At 41.5% G+C, this 14,827-nt stretch overlaps 1 protein-coding gene across 2 annotated transcripts in view; it reads left to right on the top strand.

Moving 5' to 3' along the window:
- ITPRID2 (ITPR interacting domain containing 2) overlaps positions 1-8,079 on the top strand; it is a 40,711-nt gene extending 32,632 nt beyond the window's left edge. For both annotated transcript variants that reach the window (XM_066322711.1, XM_066322712.1), the window contains 4 exons: positions 311-376; positions 1,038-1,415; positions 6,307-6,431; positions 6,841-8,079. In XM_066322711.1, the coding sequence (XP_066178808.1) occupies positions 311-376; positions 1,038-1,415; positions 6,307-6,417 (555 nt within the window). In that variant the 3' untranslated portion in view covers positions 6,418-6,431; positions 6,841-8,079. The remainder of the gene's footprint in view (positions 1-310; positions 377-1,037; positions 1,416-6,306; positions 6,432-6,840) is intronic.
- The last annotated feature ends 6,748 nt before the right edge of the window (positions 8,080-14,827 follow it).

Raw genomic sequence — 14,827 nt, 5'->3', positions numbered from 1 at the left:
CATCTTCCTCTTCATTATTTTGTCATGGAAAAAAATTGAAACCCAAGAACAGGAAAATATGGTATTACTGTGATCTCAAGCAGAACTTGCATTCTTTGAACCTTATAAATATCTTTTTGTTTGTGAATCCTTTTATAGAAGAGGGCCAGCTTTAAAAATTACTGAAATAAACTTTCTCCAACCAGCTCCATTTCCTGTTTCCAACTTTCTGAGTTTTACAGAAAGTTGTCTGAGATGCAGCATGTTTATATATCAACTTCTGAGACCTCTAAAGAAGTCCTGAGTGCATTAACTTGACTTAATTTTTCAGGGTATGTATGGAAGCAGAAGTGCCGATAATCTGTCGTGTCCTTCTCCATTGAACGTCATTGAACCAGTAAGTAATTGTTGGATACTCTGTGTTTTACTATGAAAAGAACCAGGAAGGCTTTACTTTAAAATATGTTGCAGGAGATTAATTTGAGATATAATTTTAGAAATACTTTACTCCCTTAAATAGCTTTGTTGAAAACAGCTGCAATTTTCCTTAAGCAAATTTAATTATAGGTGTAAGTGGCTGTAGAGTCTTGTTAGCTTTTAAGAGGAATATGTAGAATGAGATTTTTTTTTCATTTAGTTGTTACAAATGGTGGTACTACCTCATGAATTTTTTAGGGAAAAAAAAAATTATGTATTTCCATGCATTTTCTGCTACTGAAAATAGGTAGTTCAAAAACTGCAGAAAGGAAAGAACAAACAAATGAAAATCAAGCCCTTACATGTGTCTCTGTCAATGGCTCTGGCAGGATGAATCCATATTGCAAAAGTTGGTGGCTTGGGGAAGAGCCACAATTTTTATTTATGTTGGCTTTAAAAAGGCACATTCCTTTTCATGATCCTCTTTGTTGCAGTCATAAAGGGAAAGGATAATTTTATTTTATAGCTGTATTTGTTACATGGAGGGAATGAGTAAGTGATTAAATAAATAGCAAGAAAACATAGTTATGTCTGTATGTGACTTTTTTGTATGCTTATTTGCTTCTTTTCTGAATCCTTAGGTCTCTGAGCTTATTCGAGAGCAGTCATTTCTGAAGTCTGAACTGGGTTTAGGACTGGGAGAGCTTGGACTGGAAACTCTCCCAGCAGAGGGTACAGAGTCGATATTCTCCCATGGAAACTCGGATTCCTCTTCAGTGTGCTCTGGTCACACAGGTAGAAAAGCTAAGAGTCAAAGCAAGAAGTACCGAGCCTCTGTTGCCTTAACACCAGCTGCCCCAGTGAGAGCAGGCACTGGGCAGCCCGTGGAGAGCCCTGAGGAGCTTGCAGACTCCAAGCCAGAGGTGGAGCACAAACTTGAAAAAGTCTCTCTCGTGCCTTCAGTTGATGAAATCCACAGAGCGGTGGAGCAGGAGGAGCTGCAGCAAGTCATACGGGAGGTGAGGAAGGAGGGGCTGAGCTCTGGGGTTTGCTGGAACCTAAAGGCAAGGCTGGCTGTAACTCCTGACCCCGAGGTGTTCTCTTCCCTCTGCAGCCAGGGCTCCGTGCTGTTCCTGTGCTGTGTCTGAAGGCTCAGAACATGTCACTAGGTGTTGGAGCCACAGCTGTGTTCGTGTGCAAAGCAGTGGACGGGTTTTCAGTGCTGGTGGCTGGCATGTAAATTAATAGCTAACTATGGCCAGGAAAGAACTAGCTGTCTCTACTACTTGGTTAAGCAGCAGTATTTCAGATTCCCAAGTGAAAATTTCTGTCGTGTTTGCCTGCTAAAATGCCAAACTGGAGTTCATTTGAGTGGTGAAATAATGTTTCTGAAACAATGCTGTAGTAAATGTTAAGCATACTTTCCCAGTCCCTCTACCCTAACCACTAGGACTATAGAAATGTAAGTGAAACAAACTGAAGGCAGGTGGGAAGTTATTTCACAATTTAAGAGTGATCTTGGACCAATCCTATTGGAGTAGTTTTATTGGCAGTCAGTGGAAGTGTGGAGTGCTTCGTTATTTTTCCTGTGGGCCAGGTTAAGAAACATGGCTAAAACAATGTGTTTTGTTAGTGGCATGACAGAAAAACTCTCTGGCAAGTAATATAAACAGGGAAAGGGAGGCAAAGAAACTACTTGTTCTGAAAAGAAGTTCCTGTGAAAAAGTGGAGCAAACTTTCCTCAGAATACAGAAATGGGAGCTGAGAACTTGTGGATTTTATCCCCTCTTCTTCACAAGAGAGGAACCACTTAGCCTTTAACTGAGGGTCATTGGATCTTTAGCCTTTAGCTTGTCCCTGGAAGCTTCTGTGTGGCTCTGCCGTAGACCACAGAAGACTAGGTATGTCTTGTTTAGAAATGACACACCTAGTACAACAGGCCACGCTGTAATGCTGTGGTACCTTCCACGTCTGCTTGTGTTGAGGCTGTGGACTATTGGAGCCAGCTTTACCTTAGCTTTGTCTTTGAAACAGATGAGATGCAGACCACTCATCAGAAGACTTGCATATGAGATATTTAGCACACCTTGCCTGGTGCTCCTGATTCTCCAGTAAAGCCAGGATCTGGCCTTTGTATCCAGGCTCTCTGTAAAAATCCATGTGTCAGGGCAGTGGTGTTGTGGTGGAGGATTGCTAAAGAAGAAACTGAGGTAAGGAGGAGAACTGTCATTCTAAAGTACTGCAAAAGCAGCAGAGACAAAAAAAAAAGGCTGAAGGCAAAGGACAGAGTTATTTCAGTCAAGATTTTTTCTGAGGTTAGCCTCTGTAAAGTTCCTGTTTAGCTTCATTAGTTGATAGCAAATAAAGATATGTACTCTTTGCACAGAGATTGTTGTTTGGGTTGTGTGGCACTAAGGACAATGTAATGCTGAAAGAATCCACACTGAACTAAGAGGCTACTATTCAAAGATAAGTAGTCAGCAAACAGCTGGGCTTGACTCACTTTGTGAATATTTGAGCACACAGAGAGATTGCCCTTCAGTTTAACTTCATTGGCAGTGGTTTCTGGATCAATCCAAGATTCTCAGCATGAGGAGTTTTACAGGTCAGAGTAGAGATGCATCGGCTGAAAGCACCTGGTAGTTTTTGCAGAGCCAGAGCATGTTAATAAACACGTATCAGGAAATCCTTTATTATTTAATAAAAGTTAAAACAGAGCATAATTTGAAATAATGCTTTGCTTAAATAGCCCTTTTGTTAGCAGAGGAATTCCAGTTTTATTGTCAAAAGAAAGATATCTGGTAGGATGCATTCTTGATGTATGCACTCACAAATTTTAAACCCTTGCTTATTCCTCCCATTCTCTGCAGCTGCGTGACCTTGTGTAGGGGAGAGAGAAGCCAGGCAGTGGGTGTGATATGCCTGGGTGGGCTGTAATGCATGTGAGCTTTGACCTGTAACTATTTGTTCCATGAAAAAAAACCCATGGTGTTAGCTTTTGGCATTAATGGACAAACTCCCACAGACAACCGTTCAGCAACATGAAGTGTTAAAATAGCAAACAGTGGCTCTCTTGATGAAATACAGCCTGGCTCCACAGGATTATCACATGAAGTACTTACTGCTTGACTTGTGGGAGTCACAGTGTCACTAGGAGGGCCACCAGGCCCTCTCACATTGCTCTTCTCCAGTTTAAAAGACGTGCTAGTTTAAAGATCTTTCTGCTTAAGTGCAATGGAAGTTTTGATTTTGCTAACAGTTCTTCATTATAAATGACATTTAATGAAGCTGCACTTTAAGGAAATGTGTGATTTTCCTGTCAACACCTGCTTTAAAAGGCTCTAATGAATCTTAATGGGACAGAGATGGTCTGGCAGATAATCATCCCTTTTCCATTTTCCATTCAAATCCATGTTATCTCAACATCCCTCAGAATGTCGGTAGGTTGTTCATGTGTGCAGGTGTTGGGTTCCTCATCTTACCCTCTTGTGCATAAAGTCTCACCAGCTGCTGCCATGAAGAAGTGGCATGGGAAAAAAACAGAAGGAACAATTCCTTTAGTTATAGAAAATGTACTTCAAGATCAGAAGTATAAGCACTGTGAAAAGCCTTGTTCCCATTTTTCATTAGTAGGTGAAGAACACCAATTTCCAGATTTGCCACAGTGGCACACTTCACTCTCAATCAGTTTTTTAATGGCAACATAATATTGCAGCAATGGTAATTCTTTTCTAGGAAGAAAAGTCATTGGTTTACTGTTGAAAAACTGTCCATGGGCGCGATACTGTGTTTTCAATGCAATATTGAGTATTGGTGTTATATCAATATAGTAAATGTAGCATAAACGAGTGGTTCTCTCGTTTTTCAAATGATCAATTTTTCATTCAGTTGCTAAAAATAATTGATGGAGCATTCATTGACTGCCTTTCTGTCTTTTGTACAGAGGAAGCCTTGGCAGCGGGCTGTGCCCTCTGCAGAGCAAATAGAAAGTGCACCTTGCCCCAAATCATTTATAATGAAAAAGGCAAATATTGGCCATTGGTCACGACACACGCGTGGTACTGAGTCACCGCCGGAGTCGGTGCTGAGCTCACCACACAGCAGGGACCTTGCTGAGGCTGGAGGGGGAAGGAGGCAGAGCCTGTGCAAAGAGGAGGGTGGCCTTGTTGTTGTCCAGACAGGAAGGTGAGAAGCAGAGGGCTCAGATAATCAAGGTCAAGCCAGAAGCTGTTGGAAGAGCTGAGAATAGAACAGGAGCTGCTTTGCTTCCAGTCTCTACTTTGTTACAAGACTGTCATACTAGATCATTTACTTGCTAATTTGGGAAAATTTTATGCGCTTTTTTTGGAAAGTGAGGTTTATTTTTGTCTACCTCTTGAGAGAATGGTACAGACTGACTGTTTTGTAGCATACTCACAGACCCACCTCATGAAATACTGAAGAAGAAAGGTGGAGAGAGCACTGGGGGCTCTCTTATGCCTGCTGGACAGTTGGGGTGCTGTGTGCAGTTTTCCCTGTGCCTACTTTTCTAAATCCCGACGCCCTTACTATGCTGACAGTGGTTCTAAAGGTTTGTACATCAGTGTGTGCATCAGCATAGACATCCTCTGGGCTTTCAGCTGTTGGTGAAACAGGCCCTATTACACAATGGCTTCCCTTTTGTCTGTTAATCAGCAAACAACCCAACTGGAAACCTGTTTCCCAATAATATTATAGTCTGAATTTCTGCTTGATGCAAAATAGTAGTGAAAGGAGGAACTTTGCCACTAATGGTTTGGGGATTGAATTGCCTGCCAGAGAGAACAAGGGATAAATAACCTGTTGCTAATGCTGCTGCCACCCTTCTGACGTTGTTGCTTAATCCTTTTGACGCACCAGGAAAAGGGGAGACTAACATGAAAAAGAAAAATGTGTTTTTTAACTAGAATGCTGAGTGCTTCTGTGTGTGACTCTGGACAGGCTCTGGCTCTTACCCCCCTGCACCCTCTCACAGTTTTTGTTCTCCTCTGTCCTTGGAACTGCATCTGATTTGTCCCTCCTGAAGACCATCCAAAAAAATAAGTTGGTGCCAAAGATTTCTTGTACTTGCAAGAAGTCCATATTGGGTTGTTTTATTTTTTGTCCTGCCCTGCTCCTTTCCAGCATAATATGCTCTTGTAAAACTGTGTTTTTACTCCTTTTCTCCTTTGTTTTCTTTACTGTAGCCATCAATGTTCTGCTCTTTTTTTGTTGTAGCCTCAGGCACACTCACAGGCTGCTACTAGAAACTCCTGGGTGTGTTTTATATAAAACTTAATGGATAAATACTTTGTCACAATCCTGTGAAAAATACCCTTCACTGGCATAGATTAAAACCCCAGTGGCCCATTGATGATGTGAGCAACTGTTGAAATTCTGTCTTTCCTGCTGAAAGTGTGCAATTAGGATTTGTCTCCTTTTTAATTATTTGAAAACACCTCATGTTCATGGACTTGGACTTGTTCTACTGTGTAATCCATTTGTGAAGGAGATCAGTCCTGCCTTCTTTTTCAAGAGAATTACAACTTGTCAAAAAGTAGTGCCTTTGGGATGCTTTTGATGTATATATCCTGAATTTTTTTTTTCCAGAACTTTGCATCATTTAATTGTATTCTTTTCTTAGCATAAAACCAGATATCCTAAGTGTAAAACATAAATAGATTTACCATCTGGAAATAGAGAACTAGTTTAGTTTTCATTTACACAATCTACAAGAACTTTAAAATTACTTACAGTTATTTTTACATTCTTCTAATGTTTTTCCATTCACTGTTTTGAAAGTTGACTTTTTGGTGGTACATGTTGGTAGTGTCAGACATACTTGCAATATTATTTAGTTTTATCCACTGGTTATATAAATTACTGACCTTAAAACTGGTTAATCCCTTGCAGATCAAGGAATCTATTGTTGGCGAAATAAGAAGAGAAATAGTAAGTGGACTGTTAGCAGCTGTATCACCCCAAAGCAAATCTGCAACTGCAAAACAAGATATACAGCCTTGAAACTGGTACTACAGGTAATCTTTGGGGATCTGCTAGAACCAGATTTTATTTTTATTTTAATTGTGTTAAATATCATTGCTAACTTAAACCATACTTTGTTTGCATTTTGCCCTTGAAACATAAGTGATCAAAATTAAAATTCATTAAATACAGAGAATACTGATAATCCTGGATTGATTTGGAAAATCAGCTGGTTTGTAGTTTGGCCCATTCTGCTGTCACCTTTCGTAAAGTTGTGCTTGATTTTTAGTTTCAGTTTGTTCTGTAGTGACTTTTTATGTGAATGCATTATGCAAGAGGATTTCTGCAGTTTGCCTGTCTTAGATATGAATAGTATCAAAATATGTATTTTAACATAACAAACAGACTTCCAAAAATTTAATTTAGGTCTTCCTCTTCTTTTTTTTTTTTTTTTTTTCTAAGGTTGGATGTAGTTGGAAGTGCTGTGGGATTCTGCTTTGGGCAGCTCCTACTGGTGAAAGTGTCAAGTTGGTTTTGTTTCAGAAAGTGTTAAAGCTGCTGAGATGGGCTACTGTGTTTGGCGCTTGGTTCTCCAGTGTGGACCTTTCCTTGAGTTCATCTGTAAGGACTTCGACACTTTAACATTACTTTCCTTAAAGCATCAGCAAAATTGTGTCATTCTGAAAGGTTTTGTATTTATTTGTACGTCCCTGTTGTAAATTTTTGTGTAGCTAATTTCTTTGTCTAATGATGCATCATGAAACTTGAAGATTTCCAGACATAACCAATTTATAAATAACACGTACACATTCAGCCTAGCTTTTTAAAAAAAAAAATAGAAAAACCCCCACAACACCCTTCCCAAAACACTGACCTCTATGAGGTATTTATTGTGCAATAACTGATCCACTTTAAGAGCTTGAAATAACCAGTAATGGTTTCCACTGCTGTTACTTAGTGCCACTTCAAAAGAAGGAAACAATCCTGTTACACAAATTGCTGTTAATTCTTGGGGCGGTTACTATTAGCAGAGTGGTAGAATGACATGAGGTTACTCTTAAAACTACTTAAAGTTCTGACACTGAAAGTCTTATCTTTGTGTAGAAGACAACTTTTAACTAATTTTATTTGCTTCCTCACTGTTTGCTCGTCCCTTTGTAGGAAAGTGCCTTATTTAAGCACTGGGGTGGGTTTTTTTTGGTGTTGACTACTCGCAGTCATACCAAGAGAAATTCTGCTTCGTATTAACCAAAATGCAATAGAAATACTATCTTCTGAAAGCAATTAGGATTTGCAACTTGGAATGCATGAATGACCTTGCTTATATTATGGGGAAAATGGAAAAAATCTCTTTTCCTTCTCCATCCCTCAGAGAGTGTATTTTCAGTCAGCCTGGTGAATATCCGATTGTTCCAGTGGAGAAAATTGGAAGTCATTGGAGTTTTTCTGTGGTCAAATAGACTTTTAGTGGATATGTAATATCCCTTTTGGCTGTGCTTGAACCCTCTTTACTCCTTTGCCTTTTCCATCTACTAAAACTCTTTACACTATGTCAAGGTCTTTAATCAAAAATAGTTTCAAATATTACCATATTATATGAAAAAGTTTATAAAATTTTAAATTGTGTTAGGAAGACACACAAGGGCTGATTTCTTTAAAAAAGTGTATATTAAACCAATAAAATATTTATTTTGCCTATAATTTGTGTCAGTGTTTTGTTTTGTGCATGGTTTACTCTTAAGGAAAAAAAAGTAGGATGGATTTGATCAAACAGTACACAGAATGGGGAACAGCAGGAAAGCCCAAGACTTGACTTTCCAAAAACCTTCAGATATTCAGGGACCCTGAAATGTGAGAGCGGTGTTGGCACTTAAAACCACTCTTAAAGTTGCTGGTCCAAGAAATTGGTTGCTCTTGACCTCTCATCAGAGTTTGCCCCTGTAAGTAGAGGCAGGGCTTTCTTGAAGACCTTATTCTGCACATGGAGAAGCTGAAATACAGACTCTGGCAGCACTGACATGTGGCAATCCATACAAGGTGGTAAGTTGCAGATTTCTGCCTTGCTTTGCAGCTTTCATGAGCACACAGCTCCATTCCAGACCACCACAGGGGGTCAGCCAGCCACACCCACATGCCTGCAACCTTCCTGTGCAAATGCACAAACCCAAACCCTTCTCAACCTGCTCCACCTGTTCCCCCAGCCAGATCAATTAACACACTTGACAACTTACATAGGTCCTGTGCCTTTGAGCTCCTCAAAGCAGCTTTCCAAGAAAGGTGACAACTGCAGCTCTCAGGGAGTGGTGGAGGAAAGCACTTCAGGAGCTGGTGGCAGTCCAGCAGTAGCTGCCAGCAGCATCTTCCATGGAGACAGGAGCCTGACTTCCTGGTGCTCCACCAAGAAAAGTCACTTGGTAACATCCCAGAGAATCTGAGGTACTTCATCTTGTAGCTGAGATCAGAGAACATTTGATCTCAGCAGTGCAAATCCTAGTGTTTGATATATCTTGAGAAATTCTGCCAAATTTTCACCCAACTGATAGATTTCTGAGGTTTGGCTATAATTTAAAATAAAGGCATTTCTAAAAACTTTACTAAAACTAATGGATATAAAGGCATCTGTTTTTTCATAATCTTGGTAACAGATTTTTTGCTATTCTTAAAGACACTTCCAGCTAATATTTTCTGCGTGACACTTATATGTAGGAATGCCTGTAAACAGTTTTAAAAATTATTTTAGTCATATGATATATAGGTTAAGTTGAGCTCTTACCAACTTCTATTGATGATTCTGTTTGTGCCTTAGGAACAGCCATCATTATTATTAAACACAGGCCTACCCTGGGTGACTTACCATAGTGGTTTTCTGAGCATGGACAGTTTTTCTTTTCTTTAGCGATCCAAACTGCTACTCTCCTTGCAACTTAGTATTCTCTTTTTTTCTGCCAGCCTGGAACCTGATATGGATTGTATTCAGATTCAGACAGCTTTATTATCAGTGGCTGATAAATATTGGTCAATCAAATTTGCAGTGAATAAAGCCAGACAGTATTGCCAGAGATATTTTGGATGCTTTTCTAAAGTTTGGTATGACAGTGACCTTTGTCATTGCCAGTTGGCTGTAGGAGTAACAGGAGAACCCACCTGATCATGTGGCTTAAAGACTTGTACCATTGGTGGCATTTTGGTTTTTTCAGTCATGAGTTGGTTCATGTGGCACGGGCTTGTTTGAGACAGATGGGGTTCAGTGGCTAAAGGGGATAAAGGATTCTAGCCCATGGGTTGGCAGTGGTGATTTGGGAGGGCTTTAAACTGGCTTGGAAAGGGGAGGGAGATAGGACCAGTCTCGCTGGAGATGGGCTAGGGCCAGCACGCTGGGGGTGGTATCGATAGCCCAGCTGATGTGCTTCCTCACCAATGCATGCAGTGCCAGTGACAAATGGGAGGGGCTGGAAGCCATTGTGCAGCAGGAAAGCCATGACACAGTGTTCCTCACAGACGTGTGCTGGGATGACTTGTGGGACTGGAGTGCTGCAATGATGGTTATAAGCCCCTCAGAAAGGACGGGCAAGGAAGAAGAGGCAGCAGGGTGGCTCTGTACATTAGGGAGTGTTTACCCTATGCAGAGCCAAGGAGAGTGATGGTAAGGTTGTGCCTGTGGGTGAAGATCAGTGGGGGAAGGCCAGCAAGGCAAAAAATCCTGTGGGAGTCTGTTACAGACCACCCAGTCATGAGGTGAGGATGAGGTGGCAGATGAACTATTCGATAAGCTCCTGGCTGATGTTCCACTATCGTTGGCCCATGGTCTTGTGAGAGGTTTTAACTTGCCAGATATCTCCTGGAAACTCCAGCAGAGGAGAGGAGGCAGTCCTGGAGTGTGCAGAAGAGAACTTCCTGACACAGCTGGTACATAAGGCTACAAGGGATGGTGCCCCACTAGATCTGTTTACAAGCAAAGAAGGGCTGGTGAGAGATGCTGTGCTCAAGACAGCCTTCAGCCACAGAACCACGAAATTAGAGTTTCTGATTCTTGGTGAAATAAGGAGAGGGATCAACAAAACCTCTATCTTGAACTTCTAGAGGGCAGACTTTGGCTTGTTCAGGACACTGGTTCGGAGAGGCCCTTGGGAATCAGTCCTTGATAACTAAGGGGTCCAGCAAGGTTGGATATGCTTTAAGAAGGAAAAGTTAAAGATGCAGGAGCAGGCCATCTCCATGTGCTGAAAGAAGAGCTGGTGGGGAAGAAGACTGGCCTGGCTGAACAGGGAGCTTTCATTGCAACTCAAGACAAAAGAGAGACTGGGAGAAGGAGCAGGCATCTCAGAAGAGCACAAGGATGTCCTCAGGTCATGTAGAAAAAAAAAAAAAATAAGGCTAAAGCTCAGCTAGAACTCAATCTGGCCACTGCTGTGGAAGATACTAAAAAGTGTTTTTATAAGTACATTAACAACAAGAGGCAGAATGAGGAAAAGCTCCACCATTTATTGGACATGGGGGGTAAAATTGTCACCAAGGATGAAGAAAAGGCTGAGGTACTTAATGCCTTCTTTCCCTCAGTCTCTGAGAGACAGACCCATGCAATCCAGGAGGAAGTATTTAGTGACCTGTTGTGCCATGTAATCACTCACAAGTCTGTGGGGCCAGGTGGGATTCACTTGAGGGTACTGATGGATCTGGCAGAAGAGCTTGTTAAGCCATTCTCCATCATTTTTCATCAGTTCTGGTTAACCATAAAAATCCCAGCTGGAGACTGCCTAATGTGACACCCACGTACAAGTGTTGGAAAGAGAATCCTGGGAAGTAGAGACCTTGCCAGAGAAGGTTGTGGACCAGATTAACTTGAGTTCAATCTAATGACACATAGAGGACAACCAAAGGATCAAGCCCAGCATGGATTTAGGAAAGGTAGGTCCTGCTTAGGCAGTGTGATATTTTTATGACCAGGTAGCCTGCCTAGGTGGATGAGGGAAAGACTGTGGATGTAGTCAGCTTTTGATACTCTTTCCCACAGCATTCTCCTGAAGAAACTGGTGGTCCTCGACTTGGACAGGTGCACTCTTTGCTGGGTTAAAAACTGGCTGTGTGGTTGGGCCCAGAGAGTGGGGATGAATGGTGCTACATCAAGCTGGTGGATTCTCTGATTTTGTAATTCTAATATAAAGTCAAGGGCTGTATTTTTGAAACCCTGACAGCTTGCTGGGTATGTCACAGGAACACCCTTGTTAGTGTTAAGACAGACTAATCTTTAGCCTGCTGTAGAGCAGTACATGCCTGTAGCACAGCTCAAATCAGAGGTTTGTGGGCCTTGGAGAATTTTTGATCGTGGTTTTTTTTTTAAGGTAAGTACTTTTCTAGCCCCTCTGTTATAGTGAAAAGCTACAAAAGTTACCTCTGCTGAAATGTGGAGGCATCTCAGCATTCAGCAGCTGGGGGCAAAGCAGGAAAGGTGGGATTAGCCCCATTTGGGGCTAGTGCTGTGATGGCTGTGAGGCACAGCTGCAGCTCACCCACAGCACCACATCAGAGAGCTGGAAAGGAAAGGAAAGGACTGAGGATGGCCCTGGAGCCAGCTGCAGGAAGGAGGAGAGGCTCCTGCTGGTAGTTTCTGCAGGGCTGTCTGGAGACAGAACTCAAAGTGGACCTGCCACTGCCAAAGGAACGGATGTGTTCTTGAAGCTCTTTCAGGTACTTTTGCTGACCATTACCCCCACAGAGGGAAGGCTGCCTTGTATCCCCTGCTTTTTCTAAAATCGTGGTGTGCAGGCCCGTGGCAGCCTGCCTTTAGTAGGCGAGTGATGCCCAAGATGCTCTCCACTGAGCATTTCCACAGCACTGGTTTGCTCTGATTGCTGTGTCCTTTGAAGTGACAGCATGCAGCATTGCTGATGCAGTCCAGCCACTGGGAGCTGCTCTGCTGAGTGTGGAGGGGCAGCGTTTGTACTGCCCTTGGGTTTGTGTGCTGCTGGGCAGAGAGCTTACACTGCAAATGCAGCATGGGGCAGAACATTTACATCGTTATACCACAGATAAATCTGGTTCAATGAAACTGGCCACGAGAAGATACTGATTAGGGGAGAGGGAACCAGAGCCCAGTTTGGAAACTGAAATAATTCATGGCTAAGAGTGTAAAACAAAGCCTAAACTACTGGAAACATATTCTTTCGGGGGACTTTTTTCATAGGAAACGAACCCAAAATAATGTAACTTGAATCATGTCATAAAACAGAATTATTGGTGGTTAGATGGCTTCAGTCCAATGCAACACTTTCATCTGAATTAACATGATAATGTAAGAATGATACATGATTTGATTTTCAGGAAAGCCAAGAAACTCATGAACCTGATGTAAAGGAAATTTGGTTTTTCATATGTGATTTTAGATGTGATGGTAGTCTTTCGTATTCATATCATAGAATACAAATGCACAATATTGTTATGAGAATTCTAACAATAGAAGGCAAGGCAATTAAAAAGATCACTTGATAACTCCTTATAGCTTATATATTTTATAACTCTGCATAGATGCTTGCTGAATGATGGTTAATACATACATTAATCCAATACATATCTTTTTTCTTTTTTGGTCAGTGCAAAAGGGGAATCCTGGAGAAGAGCTGAGTAATGAAATGGTAGCAATGAGAGAGCAGGACGGTGAAAAGCCAGAACAGAATCAATGAGTTAGTAGCGTTACTGCTCGCTGTGCAATCTGTAAGCTTAGGCAGCCCTTGGCTCCTGCCTTGTCCCTACTCCTGGAGCAGCCCCATTCCTGCTACTCCCAACACCTGTATAGGAAATAGCCACTTTGTCCGGGTCACCAACCCAGATCCTGACCTCCAGGTGTGTCTCAGTCCCTCACTTGCAGATGCTGCAGGCAGACCCTTGAGGATTGCTGTGATATCTCTTGGTTTAGCATGTTCTCAGAGCAGGAGGAGGAGGCAAGAAAGAAGGGACATCTGAAGAGTCTCAAATTCAAAAATGAGGATTTTAAGGACATGTTCTGAAATTGGCATAGTGAGCTTTATTAGATAATTGTTGACTTTCCATGTTCTGCCAGGGAATGTGTGTTTGCACAGGAGTTTTCTAACTCAGGCTCTGAAACTGTGAAGTTCATTCCTTGGTTTATCTTCTATGTGTTCTATATTTTAACTTTTGTTTAAAAAATTTGCAGTAGCAACTGAATTTTATATTTCAGTTGTTTAATTTAGTGATATAGTCAGTCAACTTTTGCATTAAAGATTTAATATGGAAATAATATAATTTTGTTCTAAAACCTACGTACACTACACAGTTCTGTTTATTGAAAGATGTGTTAGATTTACCCTATTCTTGGTAAGGAAGCAAATTGTAGCATCTCTTCCTGCTGAAATACCCTCCTAAAACCAGTATCAGAGTTTTGCTTTCTGCACTATTGAAATATAGTCCATTTTAGGCAAGAATTTTTTTACTTTCTACTGAGGTCATGTCCCATTAATCCAGCTCATTTCCTAAGTCTTGGATGTGTGTATTCTATTGATAGTAGTGGATAGGATCTAGCAGTAAATGTTTGTACATTACTTCAAAGTGTGGAGAGCTGTGAATTTCAGAGGAACACTGGAATAGACAGGGTAAGTTCTTCTGTGCTCAGATAAAGTAACTTTAAACTGACTTTGATTAAAACCATACTGCTGAGGAATTATTATCTTAACTAAAGAGCTTGTATAAATAGAAATATCTGTATCTTTTTACTTATCTAGGCTTTATATATCCACATATATAGTCAGTACATAAACAAGTCGAAACCTGATATTCTATAGATAAAAACCGGTGATGGAAATTTGGGTTAGGCTGTTTCCAGGACAGCAGCTCTCACTGAATGTTCCACTGGCTCTGTCACTGCTCAGACAGACTTTCTGTTCTTCTTGACCTGCCTGTGGCAGCACTTGGTACTCATGAGGCAGATGAGATCTACTCTGCATTCTCCCACCCTTGCAGATTTTAAATTCTTTGCATTTTGTATATATAAATAGCAGACTGTGTTTCCAGCAGCTCAGTGGGAATCACCCTGTTTGCAAAGCTGCTTTGAAGGGAAAATTTCAGTGTCATTTTGAATATGGAATATTTTATTCTTGGAAGGTCTCTATCTGATTTTAGCACCTATGAGTGAGGTACAGTGCAGAGCCCCAAAGGGAAGACCTGCCCATGAACAGGTCTGTTGTGCACTTTGCTGTGTCCAGTGTTTAGGCTTTCTCCCTCTCTTTCTGCTCCTGGCCAACACCAAGCACTGTGAAGCTGATGCCTCTGTCTGGGCAAAGGCAGGGGAGAAGCTGTTGTCTGATCATCAGTTTGTTAGAAAAAGGCAGAAAGAAGGGGCATATAGAGGCCCTTTTGGCTGCAGCAGAAAGCAAACATGCTCTGCAGTGTTTCTGATGCTGCTGGGGCTGCCCAGCAATATGCTGAGGCATGAGACATG

Source organism: Sylvia atricapilla, chromosome 7 (genome assembly GCF_009819655.1).
Source record: "Sylvia atricapilla isolate bSylAtr1 chromosome 7, bSylAtr1.pri, whole genome shotgun sequence".
Lineage (NCBI taxonomy): Eukaryota > Metazoa > Chordata > Aves > Passeriformes > Sylviidae > Sylvia > Sylvia atricapilla.
This window is presented reverse-complemented; position numbering and strand designations above follow the sequence as displayed.